Genomic DNA, 27,366 nt, shown 5'->3' with positions numbered 1-27,366 from the left:
AGATGTGGTAAACAACAATATGAAAAATAAATCAAACTACTTAATAAGGGTTAGGGTTAAAACAGCATTCGTTAAGGTAGAGCTGACGTGAACCACTTTAACCCACAATAATACATAATCGTGTATTATATTCATTCTAAGAATCTACATCTGCAAAATGTAACTACTGAATCTGACAGATACATGTACAATAGTTCCAATAGTTGTATATGTAGACAATTCATTAAAGGTCATTTCCTGTCTGTCTCCTTACTAATGCTATTAAATAAGGGCAAAAATGCCAAAAATAGTGCATTGCAGCTTTCTGGGTTTGAGGCTGTGTATCTGCAGACCGGTTAGTGTTCCCACTAACTAGTTAGTGACCCCTGTCCACCACAACAATAAAGCTGTATGTCTAATCTGTGTATCTGCTTATATGTAAGATAAGTTTGGTTTAACATGTCAGTATAGAAAAAGTAAAACCCCCCGTGTGTGTGGTAAAAAGGTTGTTGAAGGTCTGAGCGTCGTGTCATTAACACAGGCTGCTGCAGCAAAAAGCCAACTCACCTTTTTCTTTCAGTATTATTCTTTTATAATCCTCTATCAGATGATATAATTTCAACAACATTATTTCTTTCCATCAAGTGTCTCCGGCAGCAGAGCGGCTCCGTTACATCCTGAGTGAAGATGATGACGCCACGCCGACACTCTTCACTGAGATGGACACTCTACAGCGGGAAGGAGACGAGCTGGAGTGGAGGGAGTCTGCCAGGTGGATAACTACGCCGACAAACACACAGCGCACTGAGTTCTGCTCCTGCCACTCAGAAACGAGCTTACTCGTCAATCATGGCTCTGCTTCATGTTTGAAATCTGAAACATATTGACAAGTATTAAACACTGACTGTTTCACATGTCAGACACATGTATAACCTTAACTCTCGCTGCATGAAGCTTAGGTTGACCTTGACTCAGGTGCATGGATTACTTACAGCAGATTAAATCCAATAGAGACATCACCATGGTCTTTTGCAGAAATGAGCAGTGCCACTTCTTGGCGTAGGCCATGTAGGAAATAGCCTAGGGCGCCTCATGCTGAGGGGGCGCTGCTTCAAGCCCTCAAACAAAAAAAACTCATATCGTCATATTTGTCATATTGATATTACCATCAAGCCCTCAGGGGCAGCTTTCAGGAGGTGGATAAGAGAGGTGGAGGAAAAGAGTAGAGGTATGTTGTCCTTTCTAACCTTAAAAATGCTGTTTACTGCTGTTACTGCTTTTCATTTGTGACTACATTTGACTCGCTAGCACATTGTGTCTCAGTCTAAACTGACTCACACTCAAAAATACAAAAAGGAAGTAAGCATTAAAGTCACGATGTTATTGTGAGAAGTGAGAAGCTCATTTCAATGGAAACAAACAAGCATACCAAGAGGGAGTAGGGCCATACTCTCACCTAGGGCACCAAATCGTCTTGAGCCGGCTCAGGATCCAAGGCACCACTTTGCAACTGCAGCGATGAGAAACCAAACATGAACACCTGCCCTTTTTCTTTCTGTGTGTTTTTCCACCTTCAGGTGGGTGAAGTTCGAAGAGAAGGTGGAGGAGGGAGGAGAGCGGTGGAGTAAACCCCACGTGTCCACACTGTCCCTGCACAGTCTTTTCGAGCTCAGGACATGTCTCCAGACAGGAACAGTGTTGCTGGACCTGGAAGGCTACTCACTGCCTCAGATAGTTGGTGAGGTTTCTTGGATAGTGGTCATTGTTCTTTTTTATTTTCAGCCACACAGACATGTTTTCCCTAGTTTAGCTGTAAATATATGCTCATATAATTTTCACTAAGTTGCACATCACTACCTCAGAAAATGAATCATAAGTTTAAATTAGCCTAGGTGTAATGTTTCGGTTATGGAATAACAGCAAAAATAATCCTGTTGGTTGTTTATGTAGTGTCATTTCCCCCTCAGTGTTTATTGAAGCAATAACTCTTTTAACTGTCCCCTGTAAATATTGAACTATTTATAAGAGCGAGACAACAACTTCTGGTTTCAAAACTTTCCCCATGCTACGCATACAACATAAAAACCCAAGCATATGGAGTGGTAAATAAATCAATTAGACGAACAGAGACAGTGACGTGTTCTTCAGTTGGCAGCCAAATGAAACCAGTGCTGGTCCTTGGAATTGAAGACCAGTTGTTCTATGCATGCACATTACTTAATTTTCCACTACCTGGTCAAGTGATTGGTGGGGTAATTTCAGAGCAACACCACTTCCCATCAGGCTTGATAGATGTTTATTACTTAATTATTTTCATGAAAAAAGAGAGAGCACACAAATACCTTTTAAGTTGATTACTCTTGCCTGCCACATTAAGGACTTCTTCTAATTAAAATTCCCAGTCTACTAGTTTGCAAAATGTTGCTAATCATTTAAGTTTGGATGCGCTGTCTAGAGTCAGATGTTTACAAGAAGTATCACAAAGTTCTCTAACAGAAGTACAAAGAAGAGGTTTTATAGTGTTGTCTTTGAGCAACGTAATTGTATCTTAGAAAACAATTGAAAAAGGAGCTAAATGTGGTTTGATGCTGCAACACACTTTATAAAAAGACTGAAACGTTTCTGTTAAACTATTTAAAAGATTTGACTATCACTGTTCTGGATTATGAATTAAGTGGCCAACGGTGGAAACCAGTGTAGAATGTGTTCGACCTTCGAGCCCTCAGGCAGCACTGCATGAGAAACCACCACGCTACTGTGAGGAGTCGAGCCACATGGGCTCAGGAGAACTTTGAAGAACTAGTGCACTTAACACAGTCCACCACAGCAGCATCCAGAAATACATCCTGAAACTCTGTTACACAAGGAACATTATGCAGAGGCACCACCTAATTCTTGGGATCAGGGCATGACGGATGAATTAAAAGACAGTGGAAACACTGAAAATCAAATTTCTTAGATAAATAAAGGTTCAAGCAAATGAACAAATCACAGATTTTAGTTTTTGTTGACTGACAGAGAGGCTGCTTTCCCTATTAAGCACGTTCATGACAGTGACACTGCTTCACGTTGTTTTTAGCTTGCATTATTTGTCCCCTGTCAGCTTATTGTATTAGTTTAATAAAATCTGACTCTGTATCTTGCTCTTATTTCAATTGAGCTATTATTTCTAAGTCAAAGTGACAAAATGAAAGCTCCGGTTATTAAATGTTGTTGGAAAATACCACATTGCCGCAGGGAGTTCTCCAGTGAATCATGGTGATGATAATATACAGTCACACAAGACTATCACCATTCATATGAGTTCCACAAACACTGTCTGCTGCTCTTACAGAGCCTGGGGATCTGCATTATGAAATCTCAGGAGGCAAATCAGGCAGCACAGACATTCTTTACACTCAACGCCAAACAGTGTTCCAGTGCGTCACATTTTACGTAGTCACATAGTAGCACACAATGTTAGATATGTTTGGGTATGGGTAAAGAGCATTTGTCATTTTAAAAACAGTTCTCTGAAGTGTACAACATCTTTATACATATTACATAGACTGAAATAAGTGCATTATAGAGTCAAATAGGGACTATACAAACTACTATACTGCAGAGAGGAGAGTCAAATTGAAAAACACTGGATCCACCTGCTGTATTTCCTCATGTGACATATTGTACTGTATAAATGTGTCTTTTTTTTTTTTAGATGACATCATTGAGAGACAGATAGAAGAGGGCATGATATCCCCTGACCTTAGAGAGAAGATCAGCTTTGTACTGCTGAGGAAACATCGACACCAGACCAAGAAGCCAATCCACCGCTCGCTCGCCGACATCGGCAAGTCCAGCTCCACCACAAGTGAGCGCCATTATCAGTAGCTCTGTACAAAACCCAATCCTAATTAGAAGATCAGGCATTACACAGTTTGAGGAGGCTGTAGTGGCGAATGGCAGACACTATTTTATTAGTGTGATTGATATTACTCCGTACAGTGTTGGATGAACATGTGTAATGACATGCCTTCACATGAAATAACAGGGTGCGCTCCTGACATATAGCTCATTCTGGTCCCACATAGAAATTTCTCTGCCTGTGAGAAATGTATTATGCATATGCGTATTTGACTCATTTGGTAAATAAATGAACAAACTCCTGCAGTCAACAAGGCTCATATCCTCCACAGGGGAGGCATTAATGTTTGATGAGTTAATTACCACTGTCGTATTTCTTCATCTTATCTGGGCAGGACACATGCTGCTAGATAAATCACCTCCGACTGCTCTGGTGCTCTATGTGTATGTTTCTGCTTCTCTTCCTTTGCCAGATCGCAATGTAGCGACCCGAGGCGGACCGGGCCCAGGGCCAGGTTTGGGGCCTTTGGCCAACTTTAATCGATCCACAGAGGACCTCCGAATAAAGCAGCAGTCTGCTAACTATGGCCGCCTGCGTGAGTGTCTGTTCATAGTTTCTCTGTGGTTTCAATTAGCATGTGTCTGTTTTCAATTCAATTCAATTCAATTCAATTTTATTTGTATAGCGCCAATTTACAACCTTTTGTAAATTGGTTACAAATTGGCCTTTTGTAACCAATTTTCAGGTATAATAATATTTAGTTAGCTTTTAAAAGTTAACTAACCAGAAGCTTCTCACGGAGGCTGTGTACTTTTACACAGCTATTCCTAGATTATTATGCAATACGTCTGTATTTAGTTAGAGATTTCATAGAATAATCTAATACATAAACGTACTGTAGTCAGGAACAACCCTTTGTCTCATCAAAGACAGATGACATTTACTGGGATCTACTTGTTTATTTTTAATTCATGAACCAACCAGATTGATTTGTTAAAGAAGGAAATCTATTGTGGGCTTAGCAATGAGTTAACCACCTCGCTACCGGCACTCACCTGCACACATACATGTTTTTACTGATGTCAAGTGGCTGCTGAAATCATCACAGTTCAAATAGTGCTCACAAACGTGCCTAATGTTTGTTCATGTGAAAAAAACAACAACAACAAAAAAAAAACATCACAAACATTCCAACATTACCCAGATTATTAGATTATTTACAGCAGGTCATGCAGGTGTACCTAATAAAGTGGCCACTGAGTGTATGCTCTAGATAACAATGTCAGAGCCTAATTTATGTGACATTTACAGCATGTAATTAATGTCTTATAGCTGTTATTGCTGCTGTTGTGCCCTGCAGGTCATGCACAGAGCAGGAGTATGAATGATATTGCAGATACCCCCAGCACAGACCAGGTGGGTTCATTTCTCACATGCCTAAACATTATTTAATACATAATAAAATTATAATAACAAGTTTATGTTTGTGGGGTATTATTGCATACTCCTGAGTCTTTGTCACAGCTGAATTCATGCTCCTGTCTGTTTCAGACATCTGTATGGATGTCATCTCTGCAGTGTGCACGCATTTTCCACTTTGTTGCTTTCTGTTATTGCCAAGATCTAATGTCTTATCTTATGTCTCAGTAAGCCATTGTGTTGAATTGATGTTTCATTGGGGTGTTGAGAGCCAGCTCTGTCCTAAGTGTCATCAATCTTTCATTGTGTTTGCTAGTGAGGGTGACAGCTAGTGATAGAGGAAGCGTGCAAACACATAACCCACTCATTATTAAGGCCGATGCATTAATGTGGCTTAAATCCGGAACCGATGCAAGGACGTGCTGTTGTTGCTTGGATTAGGCTACTGAGCTTTCAAACAGACAGGTCAGGATTAAGTGTCATTCACTGAGATGACAAATGTACACATACAAATGAATGATTTTGTTTAGGAGTGTGTGCTATCAGCTATGAACTAGATTTGTTGGTGCAACTGGGAGTTTGTCCAGTTTCAAGTACCCTAGTTATGAGTGGTTGGCAGCCATACAGTAGGTCACATGTGACAGTGGACAAGTAAAGGTCTCTTACTGCGTGTGCTTGTCTGTGTGTGCTACATTGTCTGTGTCAATATTGAGTTGGCACCATAAAAAAACATAGACCTCTTTGTCCGGTCCGCGTGCTTGGCCTTCACATGCATCCACAAATTCGGGCTGTGGGTTATTGGCAAGGCTCTTCATTATGGAGAGCTATTGTGACACCTTTGCAGTATACGTGGTGTAACAGGTCAAGTTAGCGTTCGCTCACTGTTTCACTTACAGCTGTGTCAGTCTACATTTACCTCTCTGAAGGTTTAATTCTCATGGGCCAACACTGTCTTGCATGTGTCTACACATTTAATGAAGCCAGACATCTAAGTTTGTAGAGACTTTTACATGTATTACTTTAATATATTTATAACCGTTATAACCATATTAATATAATCTTCATCAAAGAGTTTTCTCTTATTGTACATCAAGCAACAACAGCTGTGTGCAATATGCAGATGATATAACGCTTTATTTACAAGTAGCAACAAATGAGGAATTGTTGCATAGGTCATTGCAGTCAGTCATAATGTCGACATGGGATAATAAATTAGTCATTAATTTATAATCAACTATTGTAAGTAATAATAAACATGGTATTTTAAGTACACTTAAACATAGATCAACAGATAAACTGATATTTGTCAGCACAATGAAGTGGTCATCGAGAGAGGTCTGTCAGTAATGAAATGTTAAGTACATGAAGAAATCTGTTACTATCACACATGACGATGAAACACTGCACATCATTACATTTTGCTGGATTTTACTGGATTTATTAATTATCTAAACTGTGATTCATATTTGGGCTCAAAATTAATGAAAAGAACGCAGAGACAAAACCACCCAGCTGTATATTAGACCCTAGAGAAGACACACACTCTCTGTTATGATGCCTCACCATATTTTCTCTGTCATTTCTTTGTAGCTAAAAAACAAATTTATGAAGAAGATCCCCAGAGATGCAGAGGCCTCGAACGTCTTGGTGGGTGAAGTGGATTTCCTCAATAAGCCCTTTGTCGCCTTTGTCCGTCTGGCCCAAGCCACCACACTAGGGGGTCTGACTGAAGTCCCTGTACCCACCAGGTGAAAAGAACTGCAGTATCTGTTGCTCCTCCACCCTCACTTCACCAAATCCTTTATTCAGGCACCTGCCATCCTTGCACATACTTCATGTTCGTCTCATCACTGTACAGATTCCTATTTATTCTCTTGGGACCCCAAGGCAAGGCCAAGTCATATAATGAGATCGGCCGGGCCATAGCAACCCTGATGGTGGATGACGTAAGTATCTGTCACTGTGGTTTAAAAATGTTTCCACGTCATGTCGTCTTTGTTACACAGCACATACTGAAACTGACAATGTGTCAGTAAACCCTTGGAAAAGAGAAGTGTAATTTCTTGTAAAAGTGCAGTTAAAGCTGAAATGTAACCTACAGGATGTGCATGTGTGGTGCAGTATTTGCTTCTGCTGATTGTTACCCATCAGTTAGGAGCAGGCTTGCTATGGGGATAATGAGTCACCCATGGCTTGCGGCTAATGGAAGTGCTATTTTGCTTATTTCTTCTTATAATTCTAAACACAAAGCGAAGTTTGTTGCTTTAATGGCAGATGCAAAAAGTAAAGAAATAAAAACTATTTAAATTGCTCAAGTTCAGGCACAACATCTAGATCAGGTGGGTCAGACTCAAGAGCTGAATTTTTAGTGTAGCATAGTTTTCAATAATTTTTATATTCTGTTTTTAACTAACATGACAAAGATTTGATCTTAATATGAAGAAATACAAGTTCTTAGAGTCACTGCAAAGGGCACGGACTTGTCAGTTTAACTAACATCTTACTCTATAGTGCCACCATGTGACCAAAATGTATAATGGCATGGTAAACCTCTGGCAGCACACTTTAGAATTTATTTTTTATAATGTCCAATTATTGTACAATGTACAATATTATATTAGCAAAATAATTTAATAGGAAATAATAAAAATGTGAACTTATATAAATATAAATACTTACTGTCATTGTCATTGTTAGTCATTTTTAGATGATGCTTTACTTACCATGAACAATCCTCCTGTTACACAGTAGAAATGTATCTTAGCTACAGTTTATTGAGCCGAAACATACTGCTAGGCAGCCTCCTTCCCTAACGCTGCTAACTTTTTACATAAGTATGTATGTAAAGTATGTTTTTAATTATAAGCACTTCAGCCTCGAATAATAATGGTTTTATGTTCCAGAATAAATTCAAACATACATGATAAATCCTGATTCACCTATTTTCAGTATTCACAGCAAATATACATGTTATTATGTCACTTGGAGCTTACAACATCTGTCAACATCTTGCTGAATGGCTTACGTTTGAGTGCTCACTATATTATTTAACATACAGTAGGTGCAGGCAGCCTATAAAAATCCATCTGCAGTTATTAGATGGATTTGAGTCACTGCAGAAACTTAGAGCAAAACGCTCCAATTCATTCCAGCGATCGTTCTGCAGACCAAAATCAAGTTAGGGTGTTTGTGTGGGAGGAAGAAAATCAATGGAGAAACCACATTCCACTCTTGGGAAAATATTTCTGTCTTCTCCAGGCTGCAAACGCCTGCTGCTTTTAATTTGAAAAAGTTTCACTCCGATGCTTAGTTTGAGCTCTGCTTTGGTTTACAATCCTAATGGCCTAAAGCCTGTGTAACATGCAGTGACTATTTACAAAACTAGAGCTCGACCAATGCCCAAGTCATTGCCAATTAGGAACCTGCCCAAAATGTTTCTGAACGTGTGCTCCTGTGCACTTGACCTGCAGTGTGTACAGGACATGATTAGTTACAAAAGTGACAGTTGTTTTTGAATGTAATCCAACTGGTGTCAAACTGTCCACACATAGCTTGCACAAATTTAGTTTAACAAGTCTCTGGAGGCCATGAAGGAGAATAGAAAAGAGTTATTAGAGCAGTACATGCAGTACTGATCACTGTTACCATGACTCAGACCAACTGAACTGGTGAAATCCTCTCTCTCTTCATCTGTCTGCCTCTCCCAGCTCTTCAGTGATGTAGCCTACAAGGCCAGGGATCGGGAAGACCTTATCGCAGGCATAGATGAGTTTTTAGATGAGGTTATTGTGCTTCCACCTGGAGAATGGGATCCCAAAATCCGCATTGAGCCGCCCAAGAAAGTCACCTCGGCTGACAAAAGGTTGGAGAAATGCACGTGACTCACTCTGCTTCTTTTTTGTGGTACAGTGAATCTGAACCAAGGCTTGATAGCAAACTGTTTTCTGCATATACTCCCAAAAATGATATCTCAGTTGCAGTGTGAAATCTTACCTCCATGTCAGCAAGCATCTGCCATACATTCGGGGTTGAAAAGCCTCTGAAACGGCACAATAAACATAAATGAATGCATTCATACGTTCCGTATTTGGTTCCATCTGTGCCGTGTGTATGTTTTTTGCAGGAAGTCTGTGTTTTCCTTGAACGAACTGGGGCAGATGAATGGTACAGCTGGAGGAGGTGGAGGAGGAGGAGCAGGAGGCCTAGCTGAGGACGAGGAGATGCCGGTGCAACACGAGCTCGGAGAGGAGCTGGCATTCACTGGACGGTAGGTAGTCCAGACCATGTGGCACACTGCGGAGAGGTTTGGATCGGGCTTAACTCCACTCTGGCATATGGGGAGAAAATCTGAACATAAATTAATCCAAATTTGGCAAAGGGGGAAAATTGTCTTGGTACAGTTTCAAAAGATGCAGATGCTCTCTAACGAACACTTAAGCTGAGAATACTAAAGACTAATTTTTGACCAAATGGGCAGTTTTGAACTGTCAGTTTCAGCTGTGCCTAAAACTATTAATGAATTCATTAATCGTGAATAACTCAGAGGTCATGATGATTCTAATATCTTAGTTGTAGCACAAGTTGAGTAGTAGTAGTAGCTTGCATGTGTATCAAGATGCCACGTTACGTCACTAAGAGTCGTCCACCTGCTCATGGAAAGCATCCAGACTGCTGTGTGTGCATGTGTACAATAGCTTCTGTGGCGGCCTGTACCTGGACATAAAGCGGAAACTGCCATGGCTGCCCAGTGATTTCTACGAGGGTTTCCACATTCAGTCCATCTCCGCTGTGCTCTTCATCTACCTGGGGTGCATCACCAACGCCATCACTTTCGGTGGCCTGCTGGGAGACGCTACTGACAATTACCAGGTACAGAACACAGAGCTTCCAACAGGGAACAGAACAAGGTTAACACTTGATATTAGTCAGCGCATGCAGCCGTCGACCTCTGTCTCTAACTTGACTTCCTGACCAGTGACACCACAAATCCCATCCATTTAATTCAGTCCATGTTCGAGCCCTCACTCTCCTTTTCATTTTAAAATACTTCAGACATCTTGAATTCAGGGGACACATTTGCACTGCCAAGAAATCCTTTGTGTGCAGCAGTGTGTTTGGGGTCACTGTCATGTTTCCTCTTCTGCTGAGCCTCTTGACCAGGAGTCATCTTTTCATTCTGTATTTTAGGGTTGGCAAACATGTATTCATAATGTATTAACAATTTAATCTCCTGTAAACATTTTTCAATCGTGTTTGGTCCTTACCAGCACACTCCCATCACTTCAGCTTGGCACTGTGCAGACACTGCTCACAGCAAACATCTGATCTGAATCCCTATCTGATCCAAACTGATTTACTGCAAGAAAAAGTAGGTGGACCTTTTGGATTTTCAAGGTTTTCTGCATTAATTTGTCATAAAATGTGACAAACTTTCATCTAACTTTCATCTAAGTCAAAAGTATTAACAAATATAATGTCCCTAAAATAATTTTAAAAAATCAGATCTTTCATGACAACCAGAAAAAAAACCTCATGGTGCTAGAGGAGAAAGTATGAATAATGTCCTCAAAAAAGCTGGAGTCAGGCATTAAGTAAACCTGCAAGAAAATGATTTGGAGGTTGTGGACTAGAGCTACTTTGACCACTCTAACTTTTTGAGTTTGCTTTGCACAAGAAGAATACGCTTATGTGAGACATACCTCAACAAAAGGAGCTTTCAAAGGATCTATGATCAAGAACTGATGATTTACATGAAGCTGGAAAGGGTCACAAAGTGATTTTAATGACTTTAGAAATTCACCAGTCTACAGTTAGACAAACAATCTACAAATGGAGACACTTTGGGAATGTGACTACTCTACCAAGAAGTGGGTGGCCAGTCAAAATGACCTTAAGAGCACAACAAACACTCATCGAATGAGGTAAAGAAACAATCCGAGTGACAGCTAAAGATATGAAGGCATCATTGGAACTGGTTAACATCTGTGTTCATGAGTCTACAGTAGGTAAAACATTGAACTAGCAGGGTGTTTAAGACAGAGCACCATGAAGGAAACTGCTGCTTATTAGTACAGAGGACTTACGCAGAACTTTGTGGCCTGGTGTCGGCAAAACCACCTTCTGATCAATGCGAAGAAAACCAAAGAGATGGTGGTGGATTTTCGCCGACGGCAGCCTGCTGTCCCCTCACTGGTGAACATACAGGGAACAGATATTGAGAGAGTGGACTCCTATAAGTATCTGGGTGTTCACCTAAACAATAAACTAGACTGGACTCATAACACGGATGCACTGTTCAGGAAGGGTCAGAGCAGGTTGTACCTCCTGAGGAGACTGAGGTCTTTTGGAGTGAAGGGAGCACTCCTGAAGACCTTCTATGACTCTGTAGTGGCATCAGCCATCCTGTACGGTGTGGCCTGCTGGAGCAGCAGCATCACAGAGAGGGAGAGGAAGAAGCTGGACAAAGTAATCAAGAAGTCCAGCTCTGTCCTGGGCTGTCCCTTGGACTCAGTGCGAGAGGTGGGTGAGAGAAGGATCCTGGCAAAACTGACATCCATGCTGGACCACGAGTCTCACCCACTGCAGGACGCCCTGTCTGCTCTGGGTAGCAGCTTCAGTGACAGACTGATCCACCCTCGCTGTGTGAAGGAGAGATTACGCAGATCTTTTCTCCCTGCTGCAGTCAGACTGTACAATGAACACTGCTGATACTCATATTACACCTGTGCAATAACCAACTTTACAATGTACATTTTCAATACTGCTTCCAGAAATATCCATATACTGTACATACTCACACTGCTACATATACTGTACTTACATGTATATATTTTATTTATTACTGAACTGTTTATACTGTCAGGTTTCATAGTCTATTTATCTCGGACTGTGCCAGTTTAGTCTTTTGTCTCCTTTGGTCAGACTATATTTCTGACAGTGTTTAAGCTGTTGTATAAATGCAATTTCCCCATTGTGGGACTAATAAAGGTTTTCTTATCTTATCTTATCTTATCTTATCTTATCTTATCTTATCTTATCTTATCTTATCTTATCTTATCTTATCTTATCTTATCTTATCTTATCTTATCTTATCTTATCTTATCTTATGAAGTTTGCCAAAGAACACGTTTACACTGCACAGCAGTACTGGCAAAATGTTGAAATGCCCGGTTGAGTTTATTGCTGTAAAGGGGTCAACCAGTTATTCCAAGGGTTCACATACTTTTTCCCACTAGCACTATGAGGTTTTTATTGTTGTTCTAAAGACATGAAAGATCAGATTTTCTTTTGTTATTATTTTACGCACATTATATTTGTTAATACTCTTGACTTCAGATCATGTTTTATGACAAATTAATGCAGAAAACCATAACATTTGCCTGTACTGTATTTCAGTTTCATTTGACCAAAGAACACACTGCCAATATTTACGTCTTCTTTGTCAGCTTCATCTTGCCTTTTGGTTTTCTCACGTTGTCTCATCAGTCACCACAGATTATCCCTGTGCTGATCTGATCGAATCTGTTTTTCAAGGCAGTTTAGTTGTGCCAGGTGTAGGGTTGTCGCTTATTGTGTCGTCCATGATATATTGCGCTTATTCCTCCCTGTAATTAGAATATGTCATATTACCATAATGACAATATAGCTGCATGATGATGTATTTGCATACACACTGTAATGCAAGCATGTCATGTGGGCCTACAAACACAACAAGCATGGTGGAAACACACGATGCCGAGCCAGTTGACAGTTGACAAGGAATCCCTCTGTGAAGGAAGTATTCCTCTTACATACAGTTTTAGCTACTAGGTGATTTTATTTTTGATCGCTGATCTTGTTTGGCTTAAAAGGCAGTGTGTGATGTGTATTGTTTAATCATTAAGTGGAAATCATTGTGACGTGGTTTCTCCTACCATCTCCTATCTCCTACCCCTAGCATGGCATCATTTTTTAGGACACGCACTGCACATAACCATTGATGTAATTCTGTACTATGTGTTTGCAGTGTCCTTTATAACCAATTACACACACACACACACACACACACACACAGGGTGGATATTGATCTTATCATCTCACTAAGCATCCTTGCAGCAACAACAGGTGTTTGTTGTGTTGCAGCTCAACACAGCACTGTGCATCGTGCACCGTAAGCTCCTTGTCTGTTCCACATTCACGTTTAACATGGCTGCGATGCTGTGTCCAGTGCACCTGACATAAACACAAGCAGTGCTTGATTCAGGAAGTACAAGTGTAATTTGTGCGTCGCATTTATCATGTTCGATGTGATGGATTATGAGCTTTTACCCACATTCAGCTTCGTTGTTGTACAAGTGACACAGTTGTTTTCTGTTTAATTTAGTTTAATCTGAGTCGGATTATTAATTCCAACATGTCGCTCTCCGGCATAATCATTAATTCAGTTTTACTGGTCCTGATCTGCTGCACTCCAGGTATTTTACAACAGAGCAGGTCTACCTAGTTATATTAGTGTATTGATCCTTTGCCAACGCAGATGTGTACGTGCTCATAAACCCAGACAGGAATCATTGCTGATAAATTCTGGCAGTCATTCAGTCCCTGCTGCCCTTTGTCTGCAGCTGCATTTCCTTTTCCCACCAACACACTCTGTGAACTCCCCTCTTCCTCTCATATTCTGTGCATGATAATACATTCTCTCTCTGACTCTCTTCCCTCCTCCCCCTCAAACAGGGAGTGATGGAGAGTTTTCTGGGTACGGCTCTGGCTGGCTCTGTCTTCTGTCTCTTCGGCGGTCAGCCCCTCATCATCCTCAGCTCCACTGGACCCATCCTCATCTTTGAAAAGCTCCTTTATGAATTCAGCAAGTGAGCCTTCTCAGAGCCAAATGATCCTGCAGTGGAGTTATATAGTGAAAATGCTGCGGACAGGTTCTTTAATAACGACTAGAGCATTAATTGTTAATGCCATTATAAGGCAAGCGAAGCTTTTTCTCTGACCTTGACCTCTTCCCAAAATTCTGTTGATTTACATTCAAATCTGTTCACAGTGAAGAGTCGGACTTTAAAATGCCACATGAGCAGCACCTCCTTAAATCTATGTTTAACCACGTTCAAGCTTTTATTTCCTCCTGGAACCACAGTCACAAAGGTCTGTGTTTGAAGTTCTGATCTTTAAGGCACTTTTAAGATTACAAAAAAAAAAAAAAAAAACAAAACAAAAAAAAAAAATATATATATATATATCATCTGTGCTGACTTTATATGCACTAGTTTGGTTCTCGATTCTTCATCATTCTAACAAATCAGAGAAATTCAAACCCTGTGAGTCATATACTGACGTGGCAGCGTACCTTTCACAGCTTTTGACCACACATGTAAGGTTATCACGCAGCGTCAGTATTCAACACCCTGGGTGGATTTTAACTGTCATACTGCTGCTACCTTGATGCCCAAAAGTTGCCTATATTGCTTTAAGTGTGTGTGACTGGTTGGTCATACAGTAGTGGCTCTGGTCGGTTATTAATATCCTGTCCTACTTGGTTTATCTTAGACATTTACTACATAGTATTACTGTTCTATATGGCAAAGACTAGTTTTTACCACTGTGCAAGCTAAGGCCTCAATCATTTGTATACTGGGAAGTATTCTGGGAATACATTTAAGAACGTCATAAATGCAGTTTTGTAAGTAAGTGTAAGAGTTAAATGAACATCTTTTGTCTATGTCCACCATCCTTGTCCCGCACCTCCCTCCTTAAGGAACAACAACATAGATTACATGGAGCTGCGTCTGTGGGTCGGCATCCACGCCTGCCTGCAGTGTCTCATCCTGGTAGCCACTGACGCCAGTTACATCATCAAGTACATGACCCGCTTCACTGAAGAGGGCTTTTCCAGCCTCATCTCCTTCATTTTCATCTCTGATGCCATCAAGAAGATGATGGGTGCTTTCAGCTACTACCCCATCGACACCAACTTCAAGCCCGACTACATCACTACCTACAAGTGCGAGTGCGTGGCCCCAGACCCGAGTGAGTTCACCGCTTAACTCAGAAGGGTCACACCACCGGGAGCCAGTGTGGCTATGGTGTGAATCCTTAACCTAGTAGATGACAGCTCACTAATGACCTAATAATTACCCAGGAACTGTTCAGTGAAATCAATTTGAGATCAGTTACATAACCTATAAGAAAACCTGTTAATTTGCCCACTTTATATTTCAACCAATTGGTTTGAAGGTTTGAAATGTTATGAAAATAACGTGGAACTTTGTGCACGATTAAAACAATATTTCACAGATAAAACAGACGTTTTCCTGAGAAAACAACTCATTTTGTACATTTTTAAAATGTTTAATCATTTAAGATACATTTAAGATTACATTTTTCTTTACAGTAATTGTAACGCTGTCATTACAATTAGTATTGTTATATGGCCAAGTTACCAGGTAGTTCTTTTAAAATTGAAAAGGTCTTTCACACTAACGGGTCAAGCTGTAATTTCCGAGGTGACCATGCAGCTCTTATTGGGTTCACTAGACTGATGTTTTCAGTTTGCCTTTACTGGGTAGAAGGTTTCTTTCAGAAAATTATCCAGTTCTCATTAGTGGAGGGTCGTGTCCTCATGTTTGCAGATGAAATTCTAATGTTAAGTTCACGTTATTACAAACCATTTCCAATGAATAAGGTGCTTATGGATTCATTCCTGTCTTTTGACTTTGCTCTGAAATCAACTGGAGACATTTGGTTCCTGTGGTAGGTAATCCTTCACAACTGCACACGGTTTATTTATTGATTTTCTTTAAACCAGTTCAGACAAAACTCAGATCATCTTTTTTCTGATTCTCCATTATCACTGTCTGCCCTCCGGCTTTTTATCAGTGTTTTTCAGGATCTCATGCTGTAGTGTGCGAGCTTTGAAAGTAGTTAGCTCCATGCTAAGGTCATTTTGAAAAAAAAAAACTAACAAAACAAAACATGAATAAATAAAAATAAATGTAAAAGGCTGTTAAACGTCAACTGCGTGCTGTCGATTGAACGTCCAGCCTTAGGTCGTATCTGGGTCTGGGAGAATGACTGGGGAAGTAAATCTCCCCAAAAAGTAATTGGTTTTCCAAAAGTGTGATTGTTGGTATTTGTGGCCGCTGCTGAACCTAATTTGACCAGAATATGATCCTGTCATGCATGTTGACTGAGAAGTAACAGGAAAATGCAACACAGGAAATGTTTAGAAACCAGACATCAGTTGTATTTATTTATTTATTTGTCATATCAAAAGCATTAACAAATCCTTAATTCAAGAATGTTGAACTTCCATGATTTCATGAAATTCTAATGTACATCCACATCCTCTAATCTGTCAGTGGTGTTTGAAGATGGCGGCGGTTTGCGCTAAGTTCTGCAGACATTGATTCCTGTAACTGATTTGTCTCTTGTTTGTTTTTGCCACGCACTAACTATTTGGCTGCCATCTCTTGCAAGTGAGTACCCCCCTTGTTTCTGTGCACGCACCTCGGAGTGCTCTCTGCGGTGTCCAGCAGCTGGATTCTCATCGTGTTTTGCATTTCTTTTTCCTTTCCCATTTTGTTTTTCCTCCTCACCACCTCCTGGCTGTCTGTCTCATTACCTCCCTGTCAATCATAAACAGTGGCCACAATCATCTTCAATGGGTTAGTTCCAATGCCAGATAACAGCTCTGGTCTCTCTGGGGTAAGTGCTTGTTTTCTTTCCATTTCCATTTCTTTGACTATTCTTTAGTTCTGTGTGCTTTAGGCTGAATGAAGGACAAACGGCTGCATTGCTGGCAAACAGCAGAGTGGTTTGTTTACAGCTGACCCGGGCATCCACTGTGTCAGACGAAGAAGTCTCTTTGCTCTCCCCTATCACTCCTTTGTTTGTTTCTCACCATCTGTCCCATCAACCTCCAACTCTCCTCTATGGACTGGAACTAAAACATCTGCGTCGACCATTTACGTTATCCCCTTTATGTCGTTGTCAAAATGCTTCTATATTCAATCACCCTCTCCTGTCTCCTCACCGCCGGCGCCCACCATCCCAGTTGAATGTGACAGCTCTGGACTGGAGCCAGCTGAGCAAGAAGGTGTGTCTGAAGTACGGTGGTTCTCTGGTGGGAAAGTCCTGCAGTTACGTCCCCGATCTGGCCCTCATGTCTTTCATCCTCTTCTTCGGCACCTACTCCATGACCATCAGCCTCAAGAAGTTCAAGTTCAGCCGCTACTTCCCCACCAAGGTGACGAGACGACCTGCATGTCTATGTCTGTTTTCAGATTGACCAAACTTATATTGAATCTATAGAATGGAAAAATGTTCACCATCAACATCCCATGTCTTACATGTTTGATGCATGGAAAGGTTATTTGAGAGTTTTGTGGTACCCTGTTGTTGCTGTGTGCATTGGTGGGAATAATGAATCTAGAAATGTAGAAACACTGCTCCACAGCGCTACTGTGATGACTTTCTAAGCAACTAATGAGCACAACGTGTCATTCACCGTACCAGAAATGGCTTATACTCACTACGTTTACAATGTGTGTGTGTGCTACACTTCACTGTAAGTCTGAGTTTTCATACTACCACCTGTGCTTCTGACCAAACATGCTCTGCTGCTCACACCTGTCTGTCTGTGTCTGATCTCAGTAGTGAGATCATTTTTATTTCTCTCTCTCTCTGGCAGCTGAGGAAACTCATCAGTGACTTCTCTATCTTCATGTCCATAATGACGTTTGTGGGGCTCGATATGCTGATAGGACTCGATACCCCCAAGCTAATTGTCCCAACAGAATTTAAGGTACAGAAACTCCTTTTCTGATTAGAGTTTAATTCAGAGCTGCACTTACAATGTTACAGACTGCACATAGAGAAGCAAATAAGGTACCTAGGGGCCATTTCTTGACATCAGTTTGCAGATCTAGTTTTTGTAAAGATGATAAAGATTTGCATTCTACTGGGCTCTCATCTTCTACTAGCCAACCCGACCTGACCGTGGCTGGCTGGTAATGCCTTTTGGTAAGAACCCGTGGTGGATATACTTGGCCAGCTCCGTCCCTGCCCTCCTGGTCACCATCCTCATCTTCATGGACCAGCAGATCAGTGCTGTGATTGTTAACCGCAAGGAGAACAAACTTAAGGTAGGTGAGCTGCTACCATGCTGCATGTTGCATACTGCTGAAGAGATATTTCTGGCTGATACTGTTATTAACTAATTATATTATTGCAGGTCTTATTATAACACATAAGATCTGTGTTTGGTTTCCCTGGCAGAAAGGCTGTGGCTACCATCTAGACCTGCTCTGGGTTGGCATCCTGATGGCCGCCTGCTCCTTCATTGGCCTGCCCTGGTACGTCGCCGCCACCGTCATCTCCATCGCCCACATCGACTCTCTGAAGATGGAGAGTGAGTCGAGCGCTCCCGGAGAGCAGCCGCAGTTCCTCGGGGTCAGGTTGGTCCACTGTAAAATAAAGAAAGATGGAAGACAAAAATAAAAAGAGGACTCTAAACTGGGAGATAATGCCTTCAGGCTGCCACTAGATGTGTCATAGGAAGACACAGCCACTCTTCACAGCCCTTTGTAGTTGAAATCGTGAGAAGCTTTGTGAAATTGTCTGAATACTTTCATGTATGTTTCACCAATGTCTAATTTTCAGAGAACAAAGAGTGACGGGCATTTTGGTGTTCGTTCTCACTGGAGTGTCCATCTTCCTCGCACCAATACTAAAGGTAGGAAGGGCCCACCGTTAGTATCAAATGTTATTGTTCTAGTTTTTTTCCAGCATGAACAATACATGGACAACACACGAGTGGTCACCAATCACATTACCCACTTCCTCTCTGAACTTAAAGGATAGATTAACTTAAAGGATAGATTCACATTTTATTGTCTTAAAGCAATAGAAAAACCGAAATAGTGATGGAGGCCAGCGTCCTTGTTGTGTGCAAAAATGTTTTTACATGTGCATCCAAAGCTAATACGTCAGTGAGATACATTACATGTTATCTGTCTCTGTTGTTCCTAGTTCATCCCCATGCCTGTGCTGTATGGTGTCTTTCTTTACATGGGTGTAGCCTCCCTCAGTGGAATCCAGGTACGAGACGATGTGTCCGCTGTTGATGCCATTTATCATAATACACTGAGTTAGTGTGGTTGGACATCTCACTTATTGCATTCCTGACGGGGGTGGGGGCTTATTTAGAGCTGCCAAGCAAACAATAAAGTGGGCAGAGAGACATGATCCGTAGTGTCCACACAGACGCAGAGACAACAGACTCAAACAAACAGGAGGATAGAGCAACAGCAGGATGTGTTAATAAGTGTAAGAGTGCAAAATAAATGAAATGGAGAAACAGGAAATGTCCACTTGTGGGTTAAATATATAAATAGCACTGCACTGTCTTTACTGGTGCTGATAACAAAGAAAGACCAATAGTTACACAGATGAATTCAGTCGGCTACAGGGTTATTATGTCCCCTAATAACAAGTTGGGATTAATCATTCATATATTAGCTGTGTAGTAAAAGTTTTCTCATTGTCCCCCACAGTTCTGGGACAGGATTAAGTTGTACATGATGCCGTCCAAGCACCAGCCGGACTATTCTTTCCTCCGCCATGTCCCGCTGAGGAGAGTACACCTGTTCACTCTGATCCAGATCATGTGTCTCGCCGTACTCTGGGTCCTTAAATCCACTTTCCTGGCCATCGTCTTCCCCGTTATGGTACGTGATGAATCAGGCTCACTTTTGTGACACGGCTTGTGAGCGATCCTGTGTTGTTCTACTGTGGATGCATGTAGGAAGGCAGGCTGCTGTTCCTGGACTCTCTGGACAGTGAAATAGTGACAGCACACGTTAGCTGCTGCTAACACAATGCACACGTGGAAACTATAGAAATAACATGACAATGTCAGTTTTACAGGGTGTAAATATAAAGTCTGAGTTCACTGCGTGTCCTAGTGATTCATGTGTCATCTACAAATACCATCCAGCTAAATCTTATTCAGAGCTCAGAGATGAGAATGGTATTGGATGTTAATGGAACTTTTGAAACCAGGTGTTTCTGTAAGTGTAAATCTGTGCAACCCCCCCAGATCCTTGGTCTGATGGTGGTCCGAAAGATGCTGGACATGGTTTTCTCCCAGCATGACCTGGCCTGGCTAGATGACCTGCTGCCTGAGAAAGAAAAGAAGAAGAAAGACGATGATAAGAAGAAAGGAAAGGAGAAGGACAAGGAGAAAAGGAAGCCCAAATCAGACGACAGCGAGGAAGAGGTGAGAAACTAGAGCTTCTGCTGCCCCCTGCAGGGATGAGGGATCATGGCATGAGTTTCTAACGAGTTTGTGTTTCCACACAGGACAAGTACCACGCCTACTCCAACCACTCACCCAGCTCAGAGTCGGACTTGGATCGCAGGTACTGTGTCCTCAAACTGCACATCCCCTACAAAGATCTCGTATATCCGGATGTCTCTCAGACTCAGTGGGGAGCCTACTGCCAGGCTGCTGCCACACAGAGAGCTCTTTAATGCACGCACATACACACATACTGACACGTTTTGTTTTCCTGTATGCATGTGAGCATTTAGCACTACACAGTAAATGAGCAGACAAACATATTTTCTCTCTAACATCCAGTGATAGCCATTAGCTCAGTTTCTCTTTTACCCCAGTCAACCACCTAGTGTGGAGTGGGATGCAGTGCTGATTGTAGTTTATAGGCTCTGACTTCATCCTTCTTGTGCAAAGTGATAAAGTGACGAGCAGAGAGCATCCATAATAACTTCCTCCCCTGGGGGAACGTAGATTCATTTCCAACAGGTGGTTGCTAGGGTGGAGGTGGGGCTAATGAGGTGCTGACCTAAACAAGTGACATCTGTGATCTTAGTAATAGTTGAAGTACACAACCTTGATTTAAAGTATGCTGTTACATATACAGTTGCTTAGTAAAGCTTTTATGCCCCTTTACTTGCACATTTGTAAATGCATGTTATAATGTGTAAAACCTTGGTTCTTTATTACAGGAGTTTTCCTATGAGATTGATTGTTCAATCAAGAAATCACTCTAAATGACTAATCTTGGTTTCAGCCTGGAGCTTTACCTGAGCAAGATATTTGAATTTGAGAACTAAAATGTCTCTTGCTAATTCCAGTCAGAGCACTTTTTATAGAGTTTAATACAGAGTATTTTTTGCAGTAGAGATGTGAGCACCGTACACTGAATTAATTCCACAGTAATGTGGTGACAGCAGAAATCCAGTGTCCAAGATCTCATAAGCAAATGAAACCAAAACATTGATGCAGCACAGATAACTGAGAATGTAAAACAAACTGGTGTTTTATTGCACTGCATCACGGCACTTCCAGATCTCTATTTATTAGCTTCATTACAGATGCTCCAACAACAAAATGCCATTTATTACACTTTTTTTTTTTTTTTTTTTACACATTTCAGATTGTCCATTATACATTTGATTTTTCATCCATAAACACACAATTTACTTTACCACCCCCCTCCACCACCTGAAGCACAGTTGCCCCCCACCCAGTGACAAACTTGGGCTCCATCTCTCCTCTCCATGCTCTTTAAGGCAATGCAGATCATTGAAATGTTGAACTGTTAGTAAGAGTGCAATCCTGCTGCTACTCAAACTGTGTTGTATGATTAACGTGTCACAGCATGTGTACTGTGACTGCGATGTAAAAGGTGGTGAAAGGTAAAATGCATGTTGTAATAAAATGTTTGTGTCTCAAAGTTCCTTGTGTAGATTAACATGTGGACTTACAATAGAACAATAAAGATAATGTGTGATATGTTAAGTGTATTTTACATCTAGTGCACATTTCTTCATAGATTTCCTGTAAATCAGTTTGTTTAAAACTGTAATCATCCACTCGCAACAAGCATCATTGTTTTGGTTGTTTCTTTTTCCTCCACGTACTGAATCTCTGCACTAAAGCAGCCTCTGAACTACCCTCACCTAGAGCCACTCCTGTTTCAATGGAAAACGTTTGCATTGGAGGAGCAGCCTGTGCTCATTCACGACACATTTAACTAGAGATACTTTTGACATTTCTGGATTAACTTTAACGTCTGCATTGCTTTGAAAGAGGCATGGTTTGGAATTGACAGTGTAATTTATCACTGATTAGTATAAACCTGTTTTGCAAGATGGTGTCAACTGTGGATTTAGATGAAAGAAATCAGGTTTCAATACATTTCTGGCCTGAAAATTTCCAACTTTATTTATTTGGCATAAGGGAGAACATTCTAACTCCTCATGTTACAGCACCTGGTTGGCCCTTTTTCTGTAGCTGTGAGGAGACAGTGGAGACAGTGCCAACCACTGCCCTTCGTCCCTTATCGTTTTGAATAAATACATAAAGCTCATTTGGCGTTTGGTTGAAATGCACATACTTTAAGCAAATGTTAAAACATTTGGTTTGAGCTTCGCTCTCCGCTGGACTGGTAAAATGGATGTTTGTAAAAAACCACAACAAGCTGGTTCCCATGTTCCTTCCCTAGCCTCAAACCCATCTCTGTCACCACTCTGTACCATGAAGACTGGTGGGAAACTCTTGGTTTCATTGGCTGTCAGTGTGTATAACTGTAGCTTGCCCTTCCTCAGCATCACCCTCCACCTGAAGATCTCCTGTCCGTCATCTCCGGCCATCCCTATGACCCGAGGGATGGCCTGTCCTGTCCCCCAGGTCAAGATCGAGATGGAGTCGGACTATGACTCGGACATCGACCCCCACCAGCCTCGGGACATGAGCAGTGAGACCACATTATAAAGATGAGACACAAGCTGATGTCGTGCTGACAGAGCAACGCACATTATGTGGCCTTGACTACTGAATGCAGCCAGTGCTGACCAACAGACAGTCCAAGGTGACACAGACTGACAGCTGTGTGCATTCTGACACCAGACTGACTGATGCAGTCAAGGCAGTTGAAGTAGTAAATCTGCTTTAACACTGGTGCACTTATTGACGGACGTTGCTCTAAATAGTTTATGGAAAACTGAATCTATTTGTATGAAGTCAGTGTCCCTAACGGAACAGAGAATATGTTTCTATATATATTTGATGTCAACATATATATATATATATATTTATTATTACTCGGCTATACTGTATAATGATACTTTGCTTTTGTCTAATTACTCTGCATTCAAATGAATCTTGAAATCATTACAATGGTGAAACATTTTGTACAATAATCTCACATCAGCAGGTGTACAGACATCTACTGAGACGCTGTCAAGTCTGCACAAAGCAACGCCTTTTACTCCCTATTAGACTTTGCATGTTTGTGTCCTTGCGTGAGTTTTGAGTATGCTGTAGTCTCTCCCCTAAAGAATAAGCTCCCCTTTCCCCTGCTTCCCTCCAGTTCAACACTTCACACTGGTACGTTTACCTGGAGCAAAAAGAAACAACCAAAAAGTCCTGATGTTCTCATGCTGCTGCATGTGATTCATTTATTAGATGCAGGATTTACTCAGCGCACATGTTCATGCTTATGTGTCTCCTCTCAAACACACCATGTGAGGACGTAGCTCACTTCCAGCACGACCCTACACACATATGACAGTGACATGAAATGGACACGATCTGAATATTCAATTCAATTAAGAGATATAATGTATGTCATTAAATTTCATTATTCCAAATGATGTGTGTTGTCCTGTGTAGAAATCTTTGGCTTGGTTATATCAAAACTTCCATTAGTCCTGATCCAGGCTGCTGATCAGCCAGATGTCACAAAGTCAACTATGTTGGTTAAAATGCAAACACCAGATTAGAGCCTGTCTTTCTAATGCCTAATCCAGAAACAGCATTTCTATTATAGCATTTCTCACATCTGGGTTTTTGAACAAAGATGAAAGTAGCTATTGAGATAAAATGGTTATGGGAAAAAATTATGTATATTGAAAGCAAAGTACTGATCTGATTTGTTCACTAGCATGAGCCTAGTGCAAGCTTAAGCTCTGCAGCCCTACCTTCCTCTCCCTACCAGCTCTACGATGCTCAAATATGAATATGAAGCAGTAAAACTAAAAACCTTAACCAAAAATTGTTTAAATGATCATTGATAATTGGTAATGTTTTAGTAGCAAATACCTCACATTATCACATAAAGATACATTTTGGAACATATTTCTACTAAACAAAAAAAAAAAAAAAAAAAAAAAACTATATCAAAACTGAGTGTCTCCAAGGTCTGAGAAGTGTGTTCAGTGTACGTCTTAAGATGAAATATCTTAAAATCACAGACTGTCTAACCGACTCTATTTATAATGGAAAATCAAATGCTAAATATGAATCATTCCAACATGGAATTAAGTCCAAGTATGTCGTTGGGATTATTTTCATTTAATGACTTTCTACACCTGCCTGTCCAGTGTAGCAGCAAATTAAAACAGTGTTAATAAAAGCTGCTGACAGCAGCTGGTTACCGTATGTCACGTCAGCACACAGGAAACATTCATCAGCCCTTCAGACTGTTTGGTGAACCCGTCGGCAAAGCCCTCTGCTTCCACCAGCGTTGGTCGTGTGTTGCACATGGGGCACAGTTTGTTGCGTTCCTGCGAGGCTCGCATCCAGATGATGAGGTTCCAGCGCTGGCCGGAGGAGATGGGCAGGGCCCCGTGCATGTGCTGGCCCCGGTGGAGGAGGCCCTCGGTCACCTTGTGTTCCACCTCTGAACATTCTGTCTCACTTAAAGGCACCTGCGGGGGACAACAATACCACCTGCTGAATGACTGGATGGTTTCAAGCCTCTGATGTCTAAAAGTTGAAACTGAAATAAATGATCCAAACTGCAACTACAGGAGGTACATATCAGTTCTCCACTGATTTACTGGTAATTATTTTCAATGACACTAACAATTTGTCACAATTGTCGGCAAAAGACATTCAATACATTTGATTTTAAATCACCGACTAAACCATTGACACAGTCTCACACATAGAATAAATATTTCTTTTGACAACGTAAACGTGCAGATTTTGTGAAGCTCATTAAAGAAAGAGTTTTGATTTTTTTCACTCATCCACATTAGCTAAAGTCTAGATTGATCAAAACTGTATAGATAACAGTAGCAGTAGTAATTGAAAGGTATTGAAGTATAGTACTGTAACCATAAGGTCACCTGTCTCATATCACCAAAATAAAGGTTGCCCTCTGTAAAGTCCTTGCCCAGGGAAACATTCAGAGTGACCTCTGCGTTGTCGTAGTGGTAACTCAGGTCCAGGTCTTCATTCATGTCGTATTTGACAACAAAGGCCTTGTGACTGTCCAGACAGCACCCCCCACAGTCTGGAAATAGCAGGGAGGTGAGCGGATGCAGGTAAAGCTCACGGAGAGGCGTGAAGAAGCCCTCGTCAAAGCCCAGTTCATTCAGTAGGATCTGGACAGAGAGGAAATGAGACAAACCGTGTGAATAATGCATGTCACAGATGATGTTACCCTCACGTGTTGTTCCCGGACCTTGGCTGACTTTAACATGTCACACTGGTCTGATTTATATGCACGTTTCTCTGACATGAACCCTGCATATTTCCCGACTTTCCTAGAACATTCATCCTGTATGTCCCTGTCTTGTCCCCACAGATTTCATAGAGTTCCACATATTTCTTGGCCATTGTGACTGCAGTGGGCCGTGGACCTAAATGTCACAGCACAATAAAAATGAAACATGAATGACAGAGCAATGATTAATTGGTGCTTTAAGTCCTTCCAGCAGCTAGAAATGGATACATTACCCCATAGTGGTTCATGGTGTTGGGTCTTCCTTTAGGGGCTGAAGACCGCTCAAAGTGCTCCAGCTCCTCCACCAGCTCCTCACAGAAACGTTTTTCAAACACAGGGAAGCGATACACCTTCGGAGCTAAAGCAGTCACATAGGGGGAAAAAAAAAAATCAGTGGATTCCTGTAAATTCCTGTCCTGGCCAACATCTACAGCTGCAGGTAGCAAGTTGTTTTTTAAAGAAAACTAGGATGGGGAAGTATGACGGGTTTGATTTTTAGTATCCTTTGATATTCGAAATGGGTTACTCCTTCTCACTTGAGCACGGTTCAATAATGAAAGCACGTTCCAGCTCACCTGCCTCTTCCTCCAACAAGTCTAGGAGACCTTCTGTGCTGGCGCTGCTGCTTTGACAATACTCAACAATCTCCTTGAACTTTGGAGCAAGGTAGGTCTCCTGAGGAGAGGTGGCGTGCAGATGTGTCTCAGCGAGCAGTCAGGAACATTATAAATGACATTATTAGCAGAGGCAGGTGCGCTCAGTACCTTCAGGTGGTAGACATGAGTGTGGAGGGGCTGGTAAATGTCTTTTATAGCAGCAGCTCTCTCGGCAGACATCGCACAGAGATGCCTTCGCCTTTCCAGTTCCTGTGAAATCTAAACAGAGCAGTCAGACAGTTCAGTGACAGTCCAGTAGGGTTGTAGCTTATTGTCGTCTCATTATCTAGTAGTGTCTAGAAATCATAACTTTGTTATTCCTCTTATGTGCATGAACTTGATTAAACACAAACAATATTAGAAATAGAAACACACACACAGTCACCTGGTTGAGCACATCCTCAAACTGTTGGTCTGTGACGCAGCCCAGTCTGTGCAGCAGCTGTGTAACAAATGAAGAGAGAACAAACGTGTCAGCAGGTTTTCCTCCCGACACACCGGGCTGAGCAGCCTGTCGAGGGTCGAGTCCAGTGTCCACGCACCGTCTGGTAGTCCAGTCTGAACTGCTGCTCGGATAAAAAGCGAACATGGAGCTGATAGTCCTCCAGGAAAATATTGTCCGTCGTGAAACATTTACAAGTATAAAACTGGGGCTTCCCGTCCTCCACGTTTGCCATTACTCTAGCTTTAAATGGGATTGCTTTCGTAAAACGCAGGAAAGCATGGTATGATAAAAACTACCAAATAACAACAGTTATACGAACCGTGTAAATACTGACGTGAACTACTTCTCTGCTAACAGCGACACACAACCAGCTAGCACTTCCGGCTCAACGTCTTGAAAATAAAAGCTCCTGTTATAAAGGAAACAAAACTGACTCCACAGCTAATGGCTGTGTGTCTAATCATGACTACTCATCACTCTGCAGCGGTCGCAGCGTGTAAC

The 27,366-nt window shown here is 41.4% G+C and overlaps 2 protein-coding genes across 9 annotated transcripts; one reads left to right on the top strand and one right to left on the bottom strand.

The window, feature by feature from the left end:
- Window positions 1–683: 683 nt before the first annotated feature.
- Window positions 684–23,032, top strand: slc4a5a (solute carrier family 4 member 5a). Its single transcript, XM_026342922.1, is given in 22 exon segments — window positions 684–751; window positions 1,557–1,717; window positions 3,677–3,829; window positions 4,296–4,424; window positions 5,184–5,239; window positions 6,833–6,990; window positions 7,101–7,188; window positions 8,950–9,104; window positions 9,366–9,509; window positions 9,937–10,111; window positions 13,955–14,088; window positions 14,982–15,279; window positions 17,280–17,471; window positions 17,916–18,029; window positions 18,208–18,369; window positions 18,503–18,681; window positions 18,887–18,959; window positions 19,256–19,324; window positions 19,780–19,953; window positions 20,325–20,504; window positions 20,594–20,646; window positions 22,859–23,032. Coding segments are annotated over 22 exon segments (3,066 nt in total). The 5' UTR covers window positions 684–698; the 3' UTR covers window positions 23,025–23,032.
- ogfod2 (2-oxoglutarate and iron-dependent oxygenase domain containing 2) lies at window positions 18,608–27,361 on the bottom strand. 8 transcript variants are annotated; one of them, XR_003297676.1, is made up of 8 exons: window positions 26,806–27,361; window positions 26,529–26,639; window positions 26,340–26,439; window positions 25,998–26,122; window positions 25,385–25,642; window positions 24,689–24,961; window positions 20,619–20,732; window positions 20,317–20,406 (listed from the first exon to the last, which is right to left on the bottom strand). XR_003297676.1 is itself a non-coding variant. In XM_026342917.1 (7 exons), exons 1-6 carry the CDS (start codon window positions 27,007–27,009, stop codon window positions 24,695–24,697), a joined length of 1,065 nt encoding a protein of 354 aa, XP_026198702.1. In that variant the 5' UTR covers window positions 27,010–27,361; the 3' UTR covers window positions 18,608–18,690; window positions 24,689–24,694. The 8 variants fall into 8 exon arrangements, 7 of the variants coding, with proteins under 7 accessions (XP_026198702.1, XP_026198703.1, XP_026198700.1 ...); XM_026342917.1 differs by lacking the exons at window positions 20,317–20,406; window positions 20,619–20,732 and adding an exon at window positions 18,608–18,690; XM_026342918.1 differs by lacking the exons at window positions 20,317–20,406; window positions 20,619–20,732 and adding an exon at window positions 19,984–20,057.
- Between the last annotated feature and the right edge of the window lie 5 nt (window positions 27,362–27,366).

The sequence above is a fragment of the Anabas testudineus genome, chromosome 9, assembly GCF_900324465.2.
Source record: "Anabas testudineus chromosome 9, fAnaTes1.2, whole genome shotgun sequence".
In the NCBI taxonomy this organism is placed as follows: domain Eukaryota; kingdom Metazoa; phylum Chordata; class Actinopteri; order Anabantiformes; family Anabantidae; genus Anabas; species Anabas testudineus.
This window is presented reverse-complemented; position numbering and strand designations above follow the sequence as displayed.

What these genes read in the sequence shown, in the direction of transcription:
- ogfod2 (XM_026342917.1), bottom strand. Translation starts at nt 27,009, where the DNA reads ATGTTCGCTTTTTATCCGAGCAGCAGTTCAGACTGGACTACCAGACGG. An exon ending in ACACCATGAACCACTATGGG is followed by an intron (nt 25,643 to 25,997) that starts GTAATGTATCCA and finishes CTCTCTGTCCAG; the next exon opens with ATCCTACTGAATGAACTGGG. An exon ending in ATTTTGGTGATATGAGACAG is followed by an intron (nt 24,962 to 25,384) that starts GTGACCTTATGG and finishes TGTCCCCCGCAG; the next exon opens with GTGCCTTTAAGTGAGACAGA.